Below are 22465 nucleotides of genomic sequence, written 5' to 3' on the forward strand. Positions count from 1 at the left end.
TGTCAATCATGTCCCTTTTTGTTACGCCTCATTCCGTGATGTGACGTTAACCAGGAACATGGCGCTTTGGAGGAGAGGTGTTTCTTGATACTCAAGGCTATCGATCACTATCATGTAGTTATGTTAATTGAGAGGTAAACAGGGGGTGAGCACGATGAGCTCGTGAAAGGTAACCGCCGCTCTGGTCTGCGTGGACGACGGCACGTTAAATGACCGTTGAGGTGTTTGCTGTCGTCAGCTGAAACTGTTAGCATGGCTAGGCTAACCTGAACGCGAGCTAACAGAAAAGTCGCTAATGATAAACTGGCAGAAAATGTGTTTTTGTGTCGACTACGCTACCTATAAACGTGATAATCATCAATGGTTAACATACTCAATTTAATATTAAATCACCAAGTCACTGCTTAGGACGACGATACCTCATAGCTAGCATTTAGTTAGCTAAGCTAGCAGAATGAAGAGCTGCCGTGGATGTGTTTTGTTGCTGGTCGGAGGGATTCTGCTGTCGGTGTTCAGTCTGTGTGAAGGAGCCCCTCTTCTCTACCCCCATAAATCAGGTGAGACAGCCCGGCGTCGTGTTTGTTAAAGCACTGCCAAACTGCTCGTCTTAGCAAGATGAGCTAATATTTGCTTCTTGTGTAGGTGTGGCTATTCAGAAGCTAAAAAGCTAACAACACAAACAACTACCTGGATTCATTTCCTGCTAACCGTCAATGTGTCGATACTTCATTTCCCCCCCCCCCCCTCTTCATATTGAACAAAGTCCTGGTGAATCTTAATGTCATACTTTTTGAAAGATAACACCTCCAAACATGTTTCAGTACTCAGGAAACACTCATCAGCAGGTGTAGTTTAACAAAACATAAACCAGTTCCTAGGTAACAGTCGGCATGACTTGGTTAATATACAACTTTCTGTTTAAAGTACAGGTACAGAGGTGTTCAATGTCAGGCCACTGACATTTAACTATGTTTATGGATCACTGATGTGGATAGAGGCCTGCCAGCATGTTAAACTGTTTCTCATTGTTCTATGAAGTGCACCAAGAGCAGGGCTCTCCAACCTTTCTGTACCTGAGAGATACTTTGAACAAATGAAAGGAGCAAAGAGCTACCTGCATCACATCGCTTACATTTACACAGCACACATCAGCTGAAAATTTCAATAAATGAGAGCAAAATATCTTAAATTCAAATCAAGGTCCAAGAAAATAAAAAACAAAACATTAACTTATTGTGCCACATAGTCGGATTTGTCACTGAAAATCAACATCAGAGTTCAAGAAAATATGACTACTTTACACAGAATAATGGGAACAGGTGTGTTTACTGTCATTGAAATGATTTTTTTACACAATTAGCAAACCGATAGGCGAGCTGCTGGAAACCTGTCCGTGTGCAACCTGTTGGAGACCTCTGACCGAGAGTAATGTGGTCTATGTTTTGTCCTGGTTCCTTTCCTGCAGAACCTGTTTATTTGGGAGGCATCAATGTGTTGGTTAAACATTGGTATTGGCTAGGGTTGGGCAATTAGACGAAAATGAATTGGACCTGACATTCAGGACCTCTCACCCAGGGGGGTCTCAAACGTTTGTCGGCCATGGACCCCTTTCAGGTGAGACATTTTCTCACCTGAAAGAGTTTTACACCAAAAATAAGTCATTGCAAAAACATTGGCCTTTACATTTAGCCAAAATATCAGCCGTGATTTGCACAATCTCTGTGCATCTCTAGATTTATTAAACACAGGAAACTGGTGCCAAACAATTAAATCTTATATTGATGAAGACATTTAAAGCGGTTTAGATTTTTGTTTGTCCATTTTAGTTAAAGTGTTAACAGATCAACAGAGTACTTATGGTTTTCTTTACCACATTTTACATTTAAAGCTTTTTCAGATATTTTTCATCATTCCTGCAGATATTTTAAAACCATATTTACCACTTTGACACTTTGTACGGTACAATCCGGGTGTTGATCAGATCCCTGGTAGAGTGAAAAACAAACTTCATTTCTAATGAACAGATATGTGATCTTGAGTTCTGGTGTAATGCATGAGGTGAATTCATTGAAATCAGTGATTCTTTATTGCTTTCAAACATCCCATGGTAGCACTGCAGCTAGAGAAGTGAGGATGGGTTTATTTAGTGTAGCAGGATTATTTTTAGGAGTGATTTGCTGTGTTAGATGGGTGTGTATGGATGCAGATATTCTGGCCTTTAAGTGTTGTATCTGTATCAGAAGAATTACACTTGACATTATGAACATCATGCAACCGTTTAGAAACGAGGAAACTCTTGCGGAGCCTTTCCTACTTTGTGTTGCCTTCTCTGCAAGGCTGAGTCGTCGATGCCTCTCTGGGCCGGCCTGCTTCCTGACTGACAGATGAGATGATCTGTTTGCAGTGTGTCGGTAATGTTTAACAGTAACACATTCCAAGCTTATCTGCACAAGTCAATGATTAGTGATGACACCATTTTCCAAATCATTAAAAAACAAACAGGAAACAGATTTTGCAATATTTGCTCGATTTTTATTTTTTATTTTTTTTTTAAATTTTTTTTATAAAGGCTTTTATTACTCTGCGACCTGATCCTTGTCCCACATAGACACTTTGTTAACTGCTGCAATAAGAGCATCACGTTTGAACTTCTTTTAAGGCTTGCATGAGGCTGAGATCAGACATCAACGTTGACCTGAAAAGTCGTTTGCTCTGCCTTCAAGTACCATGTGCTCCGTTTACACATTTGAACTGATAACTTTATTAACAGCCAGGGGACGTTGACATCTTCGGATGGCAAATCGAAGTCGACATTGGCCGTGACCTTTCTATACATTGCTTGCTCAGTGAGTCAGTGACAACCTCTCCATACTGAAGGGGATTCTGCTTCATTAGCATAACAGATCGTGGGTAATACACCATGGTTCTCTAATCTTTTTTTCACACTGTGTCATACTAACCAGCCGTGCTTTATGCTGTCGTCACGGGCCAAGGCTCCAACCACAGCGTCTTTCCTCTAGTTGTCATGCTCCCTTCACTGCACATGTTTTTAATTTTTGAAAAATGACAACACAATTCTTCACAAGTATCAGCTGCTTCAGATCCCTGTGTGCCTTATTTGATCGATGAGGCGTCAGTCACTGCAGTGCAGGCGGAAACATCTTAGCCGATCCCAAACATGTCAGCCAGACAATGCCATCTTTCATCCTGTTTGCAGCTGAAAGTACAGACATGCACTGTTGTGCACGCCGGTGGGTAAAGTCTGCAAAAATGGGTCAGCTCCCCCCTCTGCGTGAATGCCTGCTAAAATATGCAGTGGAACCAAAATAAGACCTGGCAGCTCCCTGCCGTATTGGTCCCAAAAACCAGTTGAGTCATTTGGTGGGGGCTTGCCAAGTCATAATATGAACCCATGACTCAGTTAATGTCTAAATGAGCGGGACTGATCCCATGTGGAGCTGCTTTGACCCAGCTCCTGTTCTGTTACAGTCTGACTTCTGCTGCACTCTCACTGGGTGTCCTGCTCTTCCTGGAGCCCTGTTGCTCTGCTGAAACAGACAGGTGGTGTTTGAATCAAGACCACTGCTCCCACTGCAGCCAAATGTTTTTTCATTTCAGCTTTTTTGCAAAGCTAAATTTGCAATGTGTTTAAGCCAGCTGAAAGTGTCTGAACAGCGTTGCTGCAGTCAGGCACATATACTCATTTAATAAGCTGTAAAGGCCCTTATGACATATTTGACATCTGTCTGGCTCCAGTTTGGTTTGTAATGAGCTTTCTGTCATGATCAGTCATATTTAACCCTTCTTGAAGATATTGTTGTCTTGTCTGAGTCTCTCCAGCTTCTAGTTGCAGAGTGGCCATAAAGAGCCTAAAAGCATCCAACTCGGAAAGTAGATCACCTATATTTGCAGTATTTCTGTTTGCCAAGTTCCTTTCTGTGGTTTGTTCTTTGTTATTTTTATAGTATTGCTATTTTTTATTGCTTTTTTTTAATTTAATGCTCATGTTTATTGTTATTCTTTAGTGCTTTTTTTAATGCACTGCAGGTTTGCACTGTGGTTTGAGGGGAATGTAATTTCCTTTGTGCTGTATGTTTAACATGGAGCATATTTGACAATAAAGCCTACTAGTACGACTACTACTACTACGACTGCTTTTGATGAAAGCGCTGACCTGTGGTGCTTCTGGGGAGATAATGTTTATGTTGTCACTTTCAAACAGCGAACGCTGAATGTTTTTAAATAATCCGTCTAATTATTTCCCCTTCCTTAAGCTAAGAATGCTCCTCAGTTGTGCTTTCACTCATCCATAGACTGTGTCAAGTGTTAAGTGTATGGTTAGACTTACAATGAGCTTTAACGATTAAAGCTATCGTGTAGTCTGTGGCTTTTGTTCAAGCATGTTAAGCTGATTCTGTGTAGTAGTACACTCTCATTCCCCAGTTACAACTGACCTGCAAAGGTATTATGGGTAACCTTCAGTAGCCCACGTAAGAGCAGGTGAGGCTTACCACCTCTCCCTTGATGCTCTCGATGGATTGCGAGGTAGGAAACACTTTAACATTAGTAAGTAAACATCTGCATTTGGAGCTCCATCCAGCGGGCCTGTGTCCTGACTATAGACCTGTTTAATCTTTCATTCCTCTTCTCATCAATATTTCACCCAAGACGCTCCCTGTGTCAGTCTTTAGCACAGAATGGACGTCTGCAGACTCATATCTCCTTATATTTTGACTAAATGCCGGGCGCTGTGTTAAAACATGGAGGCTCTTCAGTATACGTGGTGAAGAGACCAGGATGGACAGTCAGGTCTGTGTCTGTGGTTGATCGCTCGGTGAAGTGTCGGAGACGCTCTCTGTTCCTCCTGTGGAAGATGAAGTGATGCTGCTGCTCTCCTCCTCACAGGCTGACAGACTGCGCTGTATGACGGCTCCTTGTGTGCTCAGCATGATGTCTGACAGGCTCCTACATCAGGCTTATTTCAAGGCCATATTTTATTAATGAACTGCAGGAAGGCAGGACTTAATGCCTGATTACTTACTCGCACGGTATCTGCTCAACGACTTTATTGATGCTTGGTTTGGCCAACTTAAGCGATCACGGTGCGGCCATTGATCAAAGCCTTTCTGTTTGGATAGGTTTAAAAGCATTGTTTACTTGTTAAAACTAAACAGTAAATATTAAGAATATTAACAAATAGACATATGGAGGTTCTGCAAAAATCTATCATTCTGACATCGCAGGACTAAAATGACCAAAGAGACAAACGATGAAGCGTTTGGATAAGCTGTCCTTTTTGGGTTGGTGGTTCATCAGGAGAAGCAGTGATTCATCCAGCTCAGTGTTGACATATTGCTTTCTCTTTTCTTCCAGAGGGCTCAGACTGTTGGTGCTGCAGTCACACTCTATTTTCTAATTTCCTCTCATGTGGCGGTGTGAAAGGAGTCAGTTTGTAGTCTGGATGCGTTTCATCTGTTGGGACTTTGTAGCTCAGCAGAAGGAGACTCTGTAGGTGTTGGATCTCCCTCCAGCAGACAGGATGTACCTGACAAGCTACGACCAGTGGGAGACAGAATAAACACAGGAGGGAGAACAGAGGGGCAGAGCTTCCGAAAAAACTCTCTGTTCCCTCAGTGCACGCACTCACAGTCACCTCATGCCAGAAGAAGCCAATTTCTGACTTATTAGTCAGATTAAGAGATATTTACAATACAACACATTCGAGCGTCACGTGCATGTGACCTGAACATCTCTGGACTGTTCGCTCACACACAGCAGAGTGTACGACACTCCCGCACTCATACCTGTCAGATGAGCAGTGACATTTCAGACGCGAGGAGACGAGGTGGGGCTGCCAAAGTCGACAGGCTCACAATAAATGCCAACAAAGACACGTCTGTCTGTCAGTATGTAAAAGGTGTGACACTAAGTCGATGCACATGGCATCCTTTGACAACATCTTTTTAGACAGGACAGTCAACCTCACTGTTTGAATATACCGTGACTGATATTCACTTATGTTTCCTTTACTGAAACACTCTTTATTACAGGAGCACACTGTTAACACTCCTCTTAACGTCGGTGTGTTTTGTTATGAGGCAGTGCGTAGTGTGAAATCAGTGGCAGTCAAACATAAAGCTGCTGTGTGTAAATGCTGCTCAGCATCAGCTGAGCGCTGCAGAGGGCGGATGGTAAGGCTGCTGTCAGCCCTCGCACTCAGAGTGCAGGGCCAGCAGCATCTTCGCCGGCCCGGCACGGAGCCTCACCTGCTGTCACCGCTGCTGCACCATCAGCAAGCGAGTGGAAACCCCCGCAGCTGTCTCTCTGGACGCCTGATGAGAGATGAAGGCTGTGCCGTGTGCTGGAAGAAGTCTCAACTATTGTCACATCACGTTTGCAGAAAAATGCAAACCGTAAAAATCCTGACTTGGACTCTTTTAACGATGAGAAGAGTCGCACGTCTTCCCCTGCATGATGTATGAGCTGGCATTTCTATCTCTGCAGTTTGGCCTCTTTGTAGCAGTGCAGGGTTTATTTTAGAATATGAAGCTCACCTTTGTTGTGGGTGGATTTAGAAGAAGAAGAGCCAGCACATCCCTGGTGTGCCGTGTGTGTTACTCAAACACACTTCTGTTTATACCTGCAGCAGTGCAGTCTGCCTTCCTTCTCTTGTTCTCTGGGACATATTTAACACAGGACCATGAGTGATGACACATAGTTTGAATCTTTTGTCTGTTTTCAGTTGGAAGCACAGGGGACCCCTTGTCTACAACACTCTACCTGTCCCTCGTGGTGTCACTGACGGCGCTCGTGGCCTTGGTGGTGGCGTTGGTGAACTGTGTGAGCTGCTGCAAAGAGAGAGAGATTAACTTCAAGGTGAGAGTCCCCCCCCCCCCCCATGACTACAGAGTGGGCAACAATAGTAAAGGACAGTCTCTGTCATGTGCACCGCGGAGCTGTGTTGTGTTGCATGTTTTCAGCTCGCTCTCTTCTTCATGATCTAGGAGTTCGAGGACCACTTCGAGGATGAGATTGACTTCACTCCACCGGCGGAGGACACGCCTTCTATGCAGTCACCAGCCGAGGTTTATACCCTCGCTGTGTCCCCTGTGGCCCTGCCCGGACCCCCACACCTCCAACCTCCTTCCCGCATCGCAGGTCAGACACGCACCCGTCATAAACAGATTCATTCGGAGACAAAACACGTCTCTTCAAGGCTTCGCTCCAAACACGCGAACCAATCGTCTTTTAGTTGCAGTGTAGTTTTCTGTCTTGATATATTTATTTATTGATGATTTTGGGAATTGTTTTTAAATCAGTCTAAAATTGGTTGTTTGTTTCACAGAAGGACCCGCAGGTTTCCAGGTAGCACGTCACAGTCTGAGTTACATCCAGGAGATCGGCAACGGCTGGTTCGGTCAGGTGAGATCAGTTACTTCATTACTGAAGTCTGTAACGATGTGAATCCTCAGCTCAGTGGTTTGTTTATCACATATGATCTTTTCCACCTTCAAGTAGAGAGCTTATCGATGGTATTTTCTGTGTAACGTGAAAGCCTAACATGTTGTCATTGATGATCAGGTCCTACTGAGTGAGATCTACACCGATCCAGGTGGAGCCCGGGTGGTGGTGAAGGAGTTAAAGGCTAGTGCAAGTGCCAAGGAGCAAAATGACTTCCTGCAGCAGGGAGATCCGTACAGGTAAAGCTCACACACCTCCACACTGTGGACAGAAGGTCACTGTCGTATCTGCAGCACCCTCTACCTTTCCTCTGACACATTGCATGAGACTGGAATCTCACCGAGGATCACACCAAAGTGATGCACACAATGACTTATTGACGGGCTTCATGTCATTGTGTTGAAACAGAGTCCTGCAGCATCCAAACATCCTGCAGTGCCTGGGTCAGTGTGTGGAGGCCATTCCCTTCTTGCTCGTCTTCGAGTACTGTGAAATGGTGAGTGACCAAATGCTCGACTGAAGGTTTCTTTTGGAATATCTTGAATTGGTTCGACATTGATGTAATGTCAATCTGCAGGCTTTATGTGCCCTGTGTTGTGCTACGTTGTGAAGGGTTCAGAGTTAGTTTACTGTTTCTGCACTTCTTCACTTTGAAACCAGCTATTTCTGAGATTTCTCAATGAAGGAAGTCTTCAGTCTGTGAAGCTCACACGTTCATAGGGCGAGACCCCTTTAAATGCTGTCCAGCAGGCATGCTGAGCTGACCTGCCCTGTTACCATCTGGACTGGGATCCTACTGTCTCAGTCCCACATGAACCCGCCTCTTCATCTGCACAGATTGAAGTGAGTCAGACTTCATCACGGCAGCTGATTTATTCACTGTTTCTCTATCTAGCTTGGGTGGGCCGGACCCTGGCTGCTGAGAGCCCCCCCCCTCCCCCCCCCCCCCCCCCCATCTGCTCCCCTTTCACCTGCTGAAGTCACATAGCAGGTCTAAGCCTGGGACTTCTCACATTCCCACCTCACCCAGTAAAGAAACAGGCTCCATTTACGCTCCTCCTGCTGTCCGCTCCACCAGTTGCTGTGTTCGTGCATTTTTACGGGTAGCACCATGTGAATGAGGAGACAGTCAAGTTCGGTCTGAACTCTGAAGCAAACCAAGCTGCACCTAAAGAACCTCATGAGCTGCGCAATGACCAGTGCAAGGAGATGGAAATGTTGCGCCACCTTGTTTACATGATTGTCTGATCTAAAGTCGAACATCCGACACGTTACTAAAAACTTCCACTCAGTCGAAGAGATGTTGACTGAACATTAGAGGCTTCTGTTATAATTATTCTGGATATGTTGACCAGGGTAAGAGTTTAGACGGCTTCAGTTGACCAATCAGCTTCACAGAGAAATCCTCATCTTTCTGCGGGGGGTCACAAGGAAGATTATTGCTGTAATAAAAATCGAGTTATTTGTTCGTGTTGTAGGAAGAGGCGTTATCCTCCTAATCTCATTCATGACGTGAAAGGAGCCTGTCAGTGCTCTGGACTGGTCTTTATTAAAGTCCGCCCAGTCTGAGGTCAAGACATGACCGAGTGAAAATGCTTTCCATTCTGTGGTCTCCAGACCGCTCTTAAGACCAAGACTGACTTCTTCTTCTACAACACCAGTTATCATACTACACGTTTGTTTACCAGAAGCCGAAGGATCACCTTATGTCTCTCCACAGGAAATAGAGTCCATGAATACATACAGTTAAAAACAAACCGACTGAATTTAAGAATGACTATTTCTGCCGTTCAGTGAAACAGAGCAGCCAGCTGATAATGTTTCAATGTCCAGCCTCAAACGGATGGACAGCTCTGACTCATCTGGATCCTACGGACTGAACTTTGAGCTTCTATAGTCATGTGACGTGACCACAACCTGGACACACTGTGGAGAGGTATTGGCAGACAACACGCAAAGTCGGGTCACGCCAAGTCACAGTGAACTTTACGATCAACTAAAATACAACCGAGTGTTAACAATCATCAAGTTTACAATCCGTATATCTTTCATCCCCATGTGAGGACACTGTTGATCAGGTGTCCTACTCTGGCAGCAGTAAATGAGTGTAATCTACTTCCTGTTTGACTCCAGGATGTATTTTTTTAATCAGGTTTGTTTTCGTGGATTTTATTAATCAGCAGTACTTTGTGTTCATATGTGCAGCACGCAGCCTGGTGGATGTTGAGGCTCGTTTTGTTATGTGCACTTTCATTGATGCAGATTTATTTGAGAATCTTCACCGCCACCTTGCCTGCCATTAGTCCGAACTTAGAAGTATTTCCTTCACAGTCCAGTTTGGCTCGCCATCCACAGATCACATGACTTTGTTTGGCTTGGGTATTGTCAGCTGCTGTCCTGGCATTGTGGTCTTTCCCAGCCAGCTCTAACGTCCCCTCTGACAGGACATGGAAATGAGTCAAGGTGAATGACTTATCACATGTGTGCACCGCTTATTAGGCAGGATAGTGTGGAGAAGAACTGGTCCGCTGTGTTGGAGGTGATAATGTGTGAGGGGAAACACAACTGAGTGATGTCTATGCTCATTATCCGGCGCTGCATAGAGACTGTTTTAAGCCCCTCATCGAAGTGGGACAATCTTTCAGTATTTGCATGAGACTTCACGATAACTGTGGCTGCTCTCACATCAGATTTCAAGTCAAAGACAACTCGTCTGTGGCCTCTTTATTACTCCAGGCCACGTCGATCAACTCGTAGATGTCGAAACGTGAAATGGGACACTGCAGCTGCACAGTGGACGAGATGAATCCCAAAAAGCTAACGTACTGTGACGTCCCCTCTGACAGCCCGGTGATTGATGCTGGTTTTTCTGTCCCATATCAGCCGTGCCGGGTAACCCTGACTCAAAGCATTTTTAGACATCAAAATACATCAAGCAACTGGTAGAGGGGCTGCAGAATGTCACATACCAGAGCGTGAGTGACAGCCTCTAATGCATGGATGTCCTGCCTGGTGCCCGGCCAGGACGGCAGGCAGGCCCTCTCTGCTATGAGCTCTTGGGTGTAAGCCAGCTGACGTTCAGCTTTCCAAACTTGTTGATCTCGTGCATTTATAGCGACTGCTAAAGCGACAATTCTCGCACAAATATGGAAGTGCTCTTTATGTGGCTGTCACCATGGCTTCTTTATGAAGTCGTGCTGTAGAAGTTGCTGAGGCGAAATTTGATCAAACTGTGCTTTACTCTGTCTCTGTTCTTACTTGAAATAAGCTGAACATATCTGTGAAATCTGCTGCTTCTAAAAGTTTATTTTGTTTAAAATCTTTTTTTTTTTTTTTTTTTTCTTTCTTCTTTCTTACACAACTCATCAAACGATGAGCGAGCCAGAATGTAACGTGTGCACTGGGAACTCTGCACGCTCTTGTTTATTTGTGGGTTTCACACGCGGCCTAATTGTTTTGGCTGTTCACAGTTAATGTCGTTTCATTAACAGCGATGGGCCGTCCCCCCCCGGGCCCCCCTCTCCCTCACCCCCCCCTCCCCTCCCCCAGACCTAATCACCTGCTGCGGAGGCTCCACAGATGCAGACAGGCAGAGGGGTGTCACTTACCATACATTGGATATAGCTCTTCTGTGAACGCTGGTTCTCAGAGCTGTTTTTGTGCGCCACTTTGTGTTAGCGTGTGTGTGTTAGTGTGTGTGTGTGTGTGTGTGTGTGTGTGTGTGTGTGTGTGTGCAAACATGGACCAAGCACACCAAGTCGCTTACGTAAGACGACGGGTCTAAGCTGCTTGTAGTGGGATGGCTCGGGGATAATAAAGCCTTTGTAAACACACAGACTCCAATGCTCAGTAACCGCATTTGAGTTGACATTTCCAACAAAGCGGCTCATATATTATGAGAGTAGTTAGCTCTGCGTGTGTGTGTGGCGTGTGTGTGTACAGTATGTTCTTAATAACCCATTCCTCAGGAGACCCTCGGTTCGGCCGGCTCAGCAGGAATCCCCTTCACTCCAGCACTGTTTGAAACACTGGACGGATTTTTGTGGACGATCAGAAAAGTTTTGCTCACGAACATTTTCTCCCCCGTGATCTGTTCTGTGACTTGTTGGTGAATGGTCACTACATGTGTCCACTGAAATTCCCTCCCAGCGCCACACAGCTGAGACCCTCTTTGTTGACCCTGGCTCACATTTAGAGTTCCTCAGTCTAAACACAGAGACCCCTGTTGGTCTGATATCAGTGGTAGTGGTGACGCCGAGCTTTATTCAAAGTGAGTACGCTCGTGTTTACACCTGTGAGTTTATTCTGCGGGGCTGTCAAAGGTAAACTCAACGTTTGTGGGTCTTGGGACACCTTGTCCTCCTCTCTCACTGAGCTCGGACACTCAGCTGGATGCACACGCAGTTTACTTCACTGACCTGAGCTGGACTCTTTTATTTATAAATCTCTGTGACACAGCATCGAGGTCCACCAAACAGCGTTACCCTTATTTGGTGCTCTCGCACATCAGCAGTGAGAAGTGCTGAGACAGGAACAGGAGAGTCTGCTGCCCCCGTGTGGTCATCTCTGCACAGTGCATTTGACCGACTCTTAAATCTCCACAGCTGCTGTAAAACAACCAAATCGTTTCCTGCCTTCATAAATGTTTATGTTTTGACGTCAGTGCTCCGTTAAATGTGTGTGTCGTCTGCTTGTTTGTGTCTTCACAGGGCGACTTGCGGGGCTACCTTTCCCAGCAGGACTGGGTCTTTAGAAATGCTGAGTTGCTGCAACTGCAGAGGATGGCTTGTGAAATCGCTGCCGGTGTCACTCACCTCCACAAACACAACTTCTTGCACAGGTAGCACTTCATGACGAGCACAGAGGTTTTAGACCTGCTGAACTTTTCTTAACAGTCAGACAGTGAAACGTTTAGGACAGAGCTGTCATTCTAAGAGACAACAGACAAGAAGAACAAGGAAAGTTGTATTTACACTTTCTCTCTCATGCTTCACATTTGTACCTTTTTCAACATTGTCTCGTGCAGTCGAGGGATTTTCATTTGGACAGAATTTTGATGTCAAGTGACGACTGAAAAGATAAATCTCTAAATTTTAATATCACGGTTCTCAAGGCAAAAAATAGTTCCTTGATTGTTCCTTAATATTTTGGATCAAAGAATTGTAGCACACGTGTCATGCTCTGATTTTATGTTTTGTCATTTCTCTCCTGCTTTGTAATGTGACTTGTAAAAATATGTGGTCGTGAGCCTCATAAACCATGAATGTAAAAAGTTAGGTCAACAGTTAGTTTAACTTGAGTGCTCAGTGTCCAACCAGCCTCAGGAGTGCCAGTGTTCTCCAAAAAAGGTTTGTACAGCAGAGGCTGCATTTCATTTTCATTTTTACCCCCTGGGAGTGCAGGATGTCAGGCTGTGGGCCGCCTGCAGGGGACAGGGGGTGTCGGGAACGTGTGGCTCGGGGGGAACATACGATGCGCCGCTCATCAGCTCTATTTTGCATGCTCAGAATAAGCTCAGAGGGTTCCAATTACACAGCTCGCATGCATTGCCACAGTGTCAGCTGTCCGCGGCCACAGGGATATGATGATTCTGCTCTTTGCGTGTAAAAGGATAGGCCAATAATAGGAGTCGTGTTTTAATCCTCGCTACAACTTAATGGGAGTTGTACTCGCTCGCCTTCATGTGGACTAATTAAGTTTCAAGTCTTCAAAATATTCAAGGCCACAAACATGTCAAAAAGGGAGACAGAAAGTAGACGCTTGTGAGAGCAGCAGGTAGAAGTGGAGCGGAGGTGATTGACTGCTCGCTGCCACAGACACAAAACCCTCCTGGCCAGCGCCGCCGTGGCTGATATCCAGAGCTGAAACCTCAGAGTGTGTGAGGGACGTGAAACTGGAGAAGGAAGTTTCTTTCTTTCTCCTGAGCTGACTTCAGCTCTTAAATGAGTCCCCAAAAGTGAAATACAAAGAGATTTGGTGAATTACTTCTTTCATAGGGAAACCGACAAAGATGCTAAGCTCTCAAGCTTGGCAATAAGCCTCTCAAGCGTTTACTACACTTCAATTTAAAAGTCACTGTGGGATACTTTTCTCGAGTAATAACAATGTTAAATTTCCTCTGGAATCAGATGTTATCACAGGAGGCTGCTAAACTGAGTGCAAAGACGTTATTGAATAAAAGTCATGTTTTTTTTTTTTTTTTTTTCTGTTTTGAAGAAAGATCGACTGATTTATCTTTTTAAACTGTACTTGTCGGTTGATGTCGCAGATCTTGAAAGTGTTGAAGGTGCCTTCAGATATTCCACCTCACTCTGCATGTTATAGGAGTGCTGGTGTTAGCCTTGTAGGGTGAAGATACTGGACCCATTTCATTACTGCTATGTTACTGTATGTCAGGCTTTGAGCCAAACGCAGCGGACAGGGGGAGACAGGAGAGTCAAAAATAAATCACCATCTATCTTGCAGAGGTTTCAGAGGCTCTGACAGTAGCCGGCCGTGTACACACAGGAACACCGGCGTCAGCAGAGATTGTCGCTAGGCGGGTTAAGGGGACTTGAAACTTGTGCGTAGGGAATGCCGCGAGGCTCACAGGAAACCAAAGCCTGCCGCTCCGTTCTCTTGAGAAAGATCGACCCACATGTCTTTATGTGCAGAGACGTCCTCGGCTTCCGACGCCCTCTCCTGGCAGCCCTGCAGAGCCTGTGTCTCCCCTCCTGAAATGTTATCCCTCTGCTGTATGCACGAGTCAGGAATAGCCCCTTGTTGTGAGGAGCAGGGGCAAATGACAGAAGAAGAATTTCCTATAGTTGCCAAAGTCATTCAAGATCATTGCCCAACTCCCTTCCACTCGATTCTTATGAGGTCATCTTTAGCTCTTTAGCTCCAGGATCAGATCAAAGAGAACTTTGTGGATAACACTGATCTCTGCAGTAATTCAATGTACAGAATGAAGATTAACGGGGGGGGAAAAGCTGAACACCTCCCGCCCATCCTGCTTCACAATCAGTCCCTGATTTCATCCTTTATGAGCCTGTTCTAATAAAGCCATCTCTAAGTGTCATGCTGATTCCTCTCTCTCTCTCTCTTTTTCCCCCCATAGTGACTTGGCTCTGAGGAACTGCTACCTGACTGCAGATCTTACTGTCAAAGTGGGAGACTATGGAATTGGACCCTACAGATACAAAGTGAGCTGAGACCTCAGTTTCAGATATTTTCTCCTTCGGATGTCTTTGTCGACACTGGGAGCTTGTTGCACACAGATACAGAACATCAGACTTGTTTGCTTACTGTACACATCAACAATGACATGCACAGAATCCAATCAAAGCTTTGAGGCGTTGATGCTATCAGTCAGAACAGTTGAGGATTCATAGTCTGATTTAAAATCTTAAACCGTGCGAGATGTGAATAGAAGCCGGATGAAGACTTCTCATGGGTCTGTGTCTCTGTTGGGTGTCAATGAGCCACTTCCTGCACACGCTGCACATCCAGTCCCTCTGGGCTTGTCTTTGACATTCGAGGTCCCCGAGCAGTAAGAGAACAAAATGACTAACAAAGACGTGAAGCTTAGTCCCGGCTTTGAAGATGAAACAGCCACTGAAAGCCTTTACTCTTCGTTTCTCCTGATGTGTTCATTTAGAGACCACTTTTTGGGAGGTTTAGTAGAAATGGGAGGAGCCAAAGCTCTTGTTAGAATATGGCCTGTTAAGAGTCCCTCTGATTGGCCGAAGAGGAGCCTGTCAGGAAAGCTTTAGCTGTGAACAAGCGGGTCGTTTGGGGTGCCAGTTGTGCTCCGTAGGTAGATCTGGGGCGCCCCATATATGGAAGCTGCAGGCCTCGAGGCTTCGTTCACATCAGGACGATCCCCAGCCGTGAATCTCTGATGCATATTTATCTGTGTCTCTTCAGCTGTCCTTTTAAATCAAAGGCAAAAAGCCTTAAAAAAAAAAAAATCTTTAAAATGAAGCCTGAAAATAAGAAAACGGTTCCCTCTGAAGTTGGCGAACAACAACGACTACTATTGTGCAACAGCTCAACTGAAGACATCTATCTTTGTCTCCCAGCCTCGGATGACCTGGCAGGATATAAACCTTTATTTATTGTCACATGCCGCGCAGGTGTTAGCATCTGATTGATTCAGTATTTCACTGAACAATTCAAACCGCCCTCTCCTGTAACTTGAAGCGCTGCACATGTCCTCGGGAAGTTGAGTCTGCTGCATTCCCTCAATACTGCTGATCTGTCAGTTCGGCTGTCTGAATTTAATACTCATAAGATAAGGTCATCCAGCCAATCTATTTCTGTAAAGAAAGGGAGAGGCTAAGGAAGAGTTGCACTGCTTCAGTCGGAGCAAATCAACCTTATTCTTATTCTGCCGAGGTGGCGTTTAAATATCAGGAGAGCTGCAGTTTGTGAAAGTTGCAAATACTCAGTGTGACTGATTTAAATGACTAACTTTATTGTTACAGGAGGATTACATCATCACGGAGGATGATGTGTTTGCACCCCTCCGCTGGTTGGCTCCTGAACTGGTGGGCGAGCGACACGGGGGTGTGATCACTATGGAGCCGTCCAAGCCCAGCAATGTGTGGTAGGTACCGGTTTACAACTCCTCGGCACACGAGAGGACACTAGAGGGCAGCGTTCAAAACACAGACATCACAATGCCTGTGAGAGGACTGAAATGACTCTCCTGAGCAAGTATAAAAACATCATATGTATGTGTAGTGGACCCCAAATAAACCGTACATCTGCAGCCGCTTGCTGAGAAATGAAGCCCTTACTGCTAATTCCAGAGCTCATAAATAACCAACGATCTGGATTATTTCCAGAAGAGAGTAAAAGGAAACTTGACACTGCACCAACTGAGCATCTCTGCACACTGTAAATTCTGAGCAGCCCCTCCTTTATGTGACCGAATGCTCTCTGCTCATAAATTACAGAGGATATGTAAGGTAGCTGTAATTAGACGAGCCCGACTCCTTTCAAAACAACAATAGAGTCATAATAATAAAGATGTTGACGTGTCTATCTTTTTGTAAAGTGTTCATATTTGGTTCATGAATCATGAGTTTGTTTTTTGTTGAGTGAATAAATGATGAAGTTTAAAGCTCATTTTCTAAACTGGGGGTGTGTAAGATTTTTTTCCTTAAATTCTTTCTCGTCCGCAGGGCTTTGGGTGTCACACTGTGGGAGCTCTTTGAGAACGCCGCTCAGCCGTATCCACATCTGTCCGACCGAGAGGTTCTCAATCACGTCATCAAGGATCAACAAGTGAAGCTCTTTAAGCCGCAGCTGGAGCTCCCTTATTCTGACAGATGGTGAGTCTCGTGACGTGTCTATTAGAGCAAAACGCCACAGAGACGCTTTTCTGAACGTGTGTCGAGAGCAGTGGCAGGTGTTGATTATTCTCTGAGCGAGCGCAGTTGGATCAGAGTTTGTTAGCTTGATGCTAACACATCATAAAAATGCTTTGATGATCGTGTACGACTGTAACACTTATAAATAGAAATAGATGGTTTCTAAAGTTAGCGTTATAAATGAGTTTCGGAGCGTCTCAGCTGTGTCATTGAATGAATTTGCACTAATTCAGGTTTGTACCAGCCGTCCAGGGTGATCAGTGTTAACACACGTATATCTTGTTTTAAAATGTCTGCAGGTACGAGGTCCTGCAGTTCTGCTGGCTGTCTCCAGACAAGCGGGCGACGGCAGAGGAAGTACACCGTCTGCTCACCTACCTGCGCATGCAAGGCCAGAAGGACATAGAAGAAGATTTCGAGCAACGCTGGGACGCTCTCAAGCCGAACCCCTCCACACGCCAGACCACCGTCAGCCACTCCTCCTTCCCCATCTTGGATCAGTTCGCGGACGACGCCCTGCGCCAGGAGATTGACGAAGTTCTCACCGTCACAGAAACGAGCAAAGGCCTCAGCTTCGAGTACGTGTGGGAGGCGGCCAAGCACGACCACTACGAAGGCAACCACGTACGCTCCAGCATGGACACCACGCTCAACTACCACAGCATGTTCTTCCCCGTTTCCAGCGAAGACATCCAGGCACACTTCCCCGACTCTGTAGCCAGAGCAGAGCACACAGGAGGTGGGAACGCTCAGTCGGGAATCCAGGGGATCGTACCAGTGTTCGATGTACAGAAGCCCACGAACGGGAATGAATATTACATTCAACTGGAAGAACAAGGAGAGAGCACTGTTGGAGGAGAATGCAGCCGAGGGCAAGACTTGGACTTCAGCTCGGGCCGGCAAGACTTTGTAGTCCTCCAAGACGTCCGTCTGGATGAGTCCAGTACCGATGCAGATTTTTTCCACCAGAGCATTGACTCCAAGGACTCTTATTTACCAGACAGCCACATCTGGTCATCTCTGGAGAACGACAGTCCGTACCACACCAACATCTTCACTGAAAGTGGCTCCAAGCAGGGGGACTCTCCTTCCTGGGGACAGAGCTTTATGGAGCTCCCAGAGAGAAACGGGAACCCTTTCCGTGACGCCGCCTTATTGGAAGTCCAGGCGGTGGGTTCAGAGAAAAGCCATGTGGATTCTTTTTTTGGGGGTAGTTCAGAAGCCGCTCACCCTGCGTGTTCTGTGGAAGCGGAGGAGGAGAGAAACACAGATGTGAGCAGGTTTCTGAACACTGAAAAGCTCGCCGACAACTTTTTGTTTCTTAAAGACAACAACCTGATGAAAGAGGGATCTGGTTTCTCAAGTCCACAGGAGAACTTTCTTTTACCCGGCGTCGCCCACGAACCAGAGGACTCGTTCAGAATGCGCTCCTGGGACAACCTCGACAGTTTATGCAGCTTAACCATACCGGACAATTATCTGAAACCTGCGACAAGTAGCACATCTTCTCGAGAGGAACTTTTAGAGTCTCCGAGTGCGAGCTTGGACGAGTCGTGTCCGTCTCTGGCAGGAAATCAAACACTGGTGCCTTCCATTACTGTGGTCGCAGAAGATAACACGAGCATCCAGCTGCCGGTTAGAAACAGTTCTTCCACTGAGGACTTTGGTCTCTTGCAGTCTTATGACAGAGGTCTAGACTCTGGTTTTGATTCTACCTCAGAGAGGTTGGAGGTGACCGTCAGTCAAACTGATTTCCACACCCCTGCGTTCTCTCGAAGTGCCACTACAGACTCGTTGTGCACAGATGCCAAAATCCCCAGCCTTGAAGAAGACTTTGCAACCTCACACGATCATCTTCAGCCCTCAGAAACGGAACTGTCGGAAACCTTGCAAGTCCACGAATTGTCCACAGACAACGGGCACAATGAAGACCTAATGAGCAACGACCTGTTGAGTGAACTTACTGAGGATGCCGACATAGAACTGGAGACCACCCTCTCCGATCACGAGGAGTCCTTTATGGACACTAATGGGCGTCCTCTTGGCAGGTCCTCTCTGTTGGTCTCCGGTCCGTCTTTGGACCAGATCAGTCAGGACAGTTTACTGGAGGACAGCATGTCCACCACTCTACCCACCGTAGAAAACTCCGTCGAGACCCCAGACTCTTTAGACTCTCTGGACATCCACAGGTTAGCCGAAGGAGAAGATCTAAATGCTCAAATCGCCCAACACAAACTCCAGCCTCCGTACAAGATATCCGACAGCGGGTACGAGACTGAGAACCTGGAGTCTCCCGAGTGGAACTCTCAGCCTAACGTCCAAGAACAATCGCCTGTAAAAAATGGCTTGAGTGTCGCCAAAGAGGAGGAGGAGACGGAAGAGTCGGCATCAGCGACGCGTCTGGTTCCACCCGAGATCGTCATCTCTGAAGTCGAGGGCGTGCCGGACGCTCCCGTCGAGGATCCACACGAGGAGCGGGAAGCTGCTGCTGCTGCTGAGGAACCTCTCATGGGGAGTAACTACAGGGACTCCGCCTACTTCTCTGACAACGAATCAGAGCCCGAGAAGAAGTCGGAGGACACGCTCGCTGGAGGTTCTGTTGAAGCAGCCTGGCTGAGGAACTCAGGCGATCGGGTCAGCGAGGGTCCAGCTCTGTTAGTGAACACAAAGAGAGATGAAGATTCCTTGATCCCTGCCGAAGCGTTGTCTAATGGACAAACGCCTGACGAGCGTGTTGGAGGCGTGACAACAGAAGCAGATTTTAACATCACAGAGAAACCTGAGAGTGATGCTGCAGAGTCTTTGAACAATCACGTTGAAGACGGGAAGCAGCCGGACGTCACGTCCCCAAAGGAACGAGATCCATCCGAAGAAACCTCGTCTCCTCTTCCTCCTGCTGCCCCATCCAACGCAGTCCACGCCAAACTAACCAGGACATACGCAAGCGATGGTCACAAAATAAAAGAGCCAGACATGGAGGGCCGTTACCTGGGGAGGCGGGACGGCGTCGCTCCGGACGCACAGGAGGACGGCGTGGACGCAGACGAGGAAGACGAGAACAGCGATGACTCGGACGACGACATGCGTGCGTACCAGCTCCGCAGCTCCAGCTCGGACAGCGAGGACGACGGCGTCCATCCGGTGCCGGTTATCATCTCGGACGACAGCGTGGCCAAGAACCTGAAGAGCTTGTTAAAGCCGAGCACGCTGAACCCCGAGGCGTCATCGCCCCCTGCTCGCTTCAGTGCAGATAACTCCAGGAGAGCCGTGTCCTTCTTTGATGATGTCACCGTCTACCTGTTCGACCAGGTAAAGAAGCCTTTCAGTGAACCTTTAAAAAATATGCAAAACATGTCACAATGTCTTTAAGAAACTGCTGCAGCTGGTCACTGTGGTCTTTTCCTCAAAACACCAAAAACATGTTCAAGCTCCAGATGTGTAAAGTAGACTGCACATTAAATTAACTTTATGTGACTATTAACATTGTAAGAAGACATCAAGTATATCATTATTTTTATGCTTTTAGCCTATGAAAAAAAAACGGGATGTAGCGTTCCCAATACATGAAATGATCTCTGAGGATTTATGTTCTGGCATGCACAGGGGAACGCCGGCGGTCACACAGGATGGGGGGGTCAGGGGGCGGGGATTGAATTTGCACTTGTTGTTGTGAGGGCGACATATTTGGTTTTTTTTTTGTCATTTTCTGTTTAACGTCCGACTCGTTGCCTTTTTAGGAGACGCCCACCAAGGAACTGGGCGAGCACTCGTCGGGCTCCAACAGTCAGACACCGGAGCTCAGCAGCCCGGTGTCCAGCTCCAGCTACATGAACCGCTTCACCAACTCTGAGAGCTCCACAGATGAAGAAGGTACGACTGTCAGACACGCTCCACTCATCAACACTTCTCACACACACACACACACACACACACATACACACACACACACACACACACACACATACACACACACACACACACACACATGTCCCCACTCATTCATTTCATCTCTACAGGTGGCGGATTTGAGTGGGACGACGACTTCTCCTCGCCGTCGCCCGCCTTCCTGCCCAAGACGGACAAAAGCGCCGCATCAAAGACCACAACGTCCTCTGCAGCGTCCCGCTTCACCTCTCCGCCCGGCACGGTCCTGGAGCCCAGCTGGGCCGGCTCCTCCAACTACTCCCGCTTCTCCATCTCACCGGCCAGCATCGCCAGCTTCTCGCTCACGCACCTCACCGACTCGGACATCGAGCAAGGAGGCAAGTGAAGCAGGCAGGCGTGTGTGACGACGGGACACAGGATTAGAGGAGGGACAGGTTTTTAAATGTACTGCTTTGGGTAATGCAGGAAATGTTTCCAGCCAGGTCAGGTTTGAGATTGGGTCACGTGTGTTTATGTCGTTCCTTTTATAAGCTCATGTCTGAACTTTCTTCCTCGTCTTTTGTTCCCTCAGGAAGCAGTGAAGACGGAGAGAAGGACTAGCCTGATGAATGAACGGGACTTCCATCACACTATTGAAAACTTTTACTCGCACTTTTTTTGGACTCGGCTGAATGAGGACAGATGAGGCGGTCAGTGGGGCGAACCGCGGATGCTTCTCTCAGGCACAACACTTCCTAACCTACGTAGACATGGCCGGAAGAGAAGTGGTGATTAAAAGGACAGAGCAGGCCCAGCGCCCCCCTGGGGGTTCTGAGTGAGCCACATCACATCTCCATCCGTGTGTGTGTGTGTGTGTGTGTGTGTGTGTGTGTGTGTGTGTGTGTGTGTGTGTGTGTGTGTGTGTGTGTGTGTGTGTGTGTGTGTGTGTGTGTGTGTGTGTGTGTGTGTGTGTGTGTGTGTGTGTGTGTGTGTGTGTGTGTGTGTGTGTGTGTGTGTGTGTGTGTGTGTGTGTGTGTGTGTGTGTGGTCTCAGTTCAGTGCAATTCCACGTCGGCAGAAAAAAAACAAACTTCTAAATGTTTGCTTTAAAGACTTATCAAATGCATTCCAGGTGATTGGATGCTTCTTTTCATTATGTGTCCAAGTGCACTCCGTTTCCAGGACTTCTGCATCACCAAAAAAAAACAAACAAACTTAACTTTATAAGTTTTGGACTGAACTCGACGGGCTGAACAGGAATCCTCTCCTTCATCACAGCAGATCCGCACTCTTTGCTCCGCCATCGTTCGTTTTCCTCCGTCATGTTCCGTTTATTCCTGTGGTTGCCTTTTTATGGAAGAGTGTGTTTTCTTTCTTTGTCATGCACTACCCGTGCTGTCTCCTTGTCGGAGAGGAGCTCCGAGTGTTTTTTTTCCTTCTGTAGCATCTTTTGAAAAAGAAGGGTCGATGTTAAGGAAGAGAACTCCATGCATAGGATGATCGTACGACTTTTAAAGATCTCTCCTCTGCGAAGGTGACTCACTGAATGTTCCCCGTCTTTATGAGGGAACATCTGCAGAACGTAGTTTCATATGTTTGAGACGTCTCCGTAAGAACGCTGTGTGCGGTTAAAGGCTCCTTTCTTCATCCTGACAGAGGTGACGAGCAGCTGAATGTCCAACGTGTAACGCTTCATCGAATGCTCTGAAATGTGCAGGAAGTGGTTTGGATGGTTTAGTCACCGAGTGTCATCACAGTGCCTGTGATGCTGTACAAACAAAA

At 46.6% G+C, this 22465-nt stretch overlaps 1 protein-coding gene across 5 annotated transcripts; it reads left to right on the forward strand.

Annotated features, from left to right (window-relative positions):
* Positions 1-25: 25 nt before the first annotated feature.
* lmtk2 (lemur tyrosine kinase 2) lies at positions 26-22435 on the forward strand. Of its 5 annotated transcripts, none has more exons than XM_079367013.1 (15): positions 26-557; positions 6743-6876; positions 7005-7158; positions 7346-7422; positions 7582-7700; positions 7870-7957; positions 12171-12301; positions 14561-14645; positions 15930-16051; positions 16632-16781; positions 17120-20129; positions 20558-20690; positions 20837-21086; positions 21281-21585; positions 21738-22435. In XM_079367013.1, the coding sequence occupies exons 1-14, from the start codon at positions 455-457 to the stop codon at positions 21303-21305; spliced, it is 4581 nt and encodes a 1526-aa protein (XP_079223139.1). In that variant the 5' UTR covers positions 26-454; the 3' UTR covers positions 21306-21585; positions 21738-22435. The 5 variants fall into 5 exon arrangements, with proteins under 5 accessions (XP_079223139.1, XP_079223138.1, XP_079223140.1 ...); XM_079367012.1 differs by having other exon boundaries at positions 21281-21579; XM_079367014.1 differs by having other exon boundaries at positions 21281-21575.
* Positions 22436-22465: the final 30 nt, after the last annotated feature.

Source organism: Symphodus melops (genome assembly GCF_947650265.1).
Source record: "Symphodus melops genome assembly, chromosome: 17".
In the NCBI taxonomy this organism is placed as follows: Eukaryota; Metazoa; Chordata; class Actinopteri; order Labriformes; family Labridae; genus Symphodus; species Symphodus melops.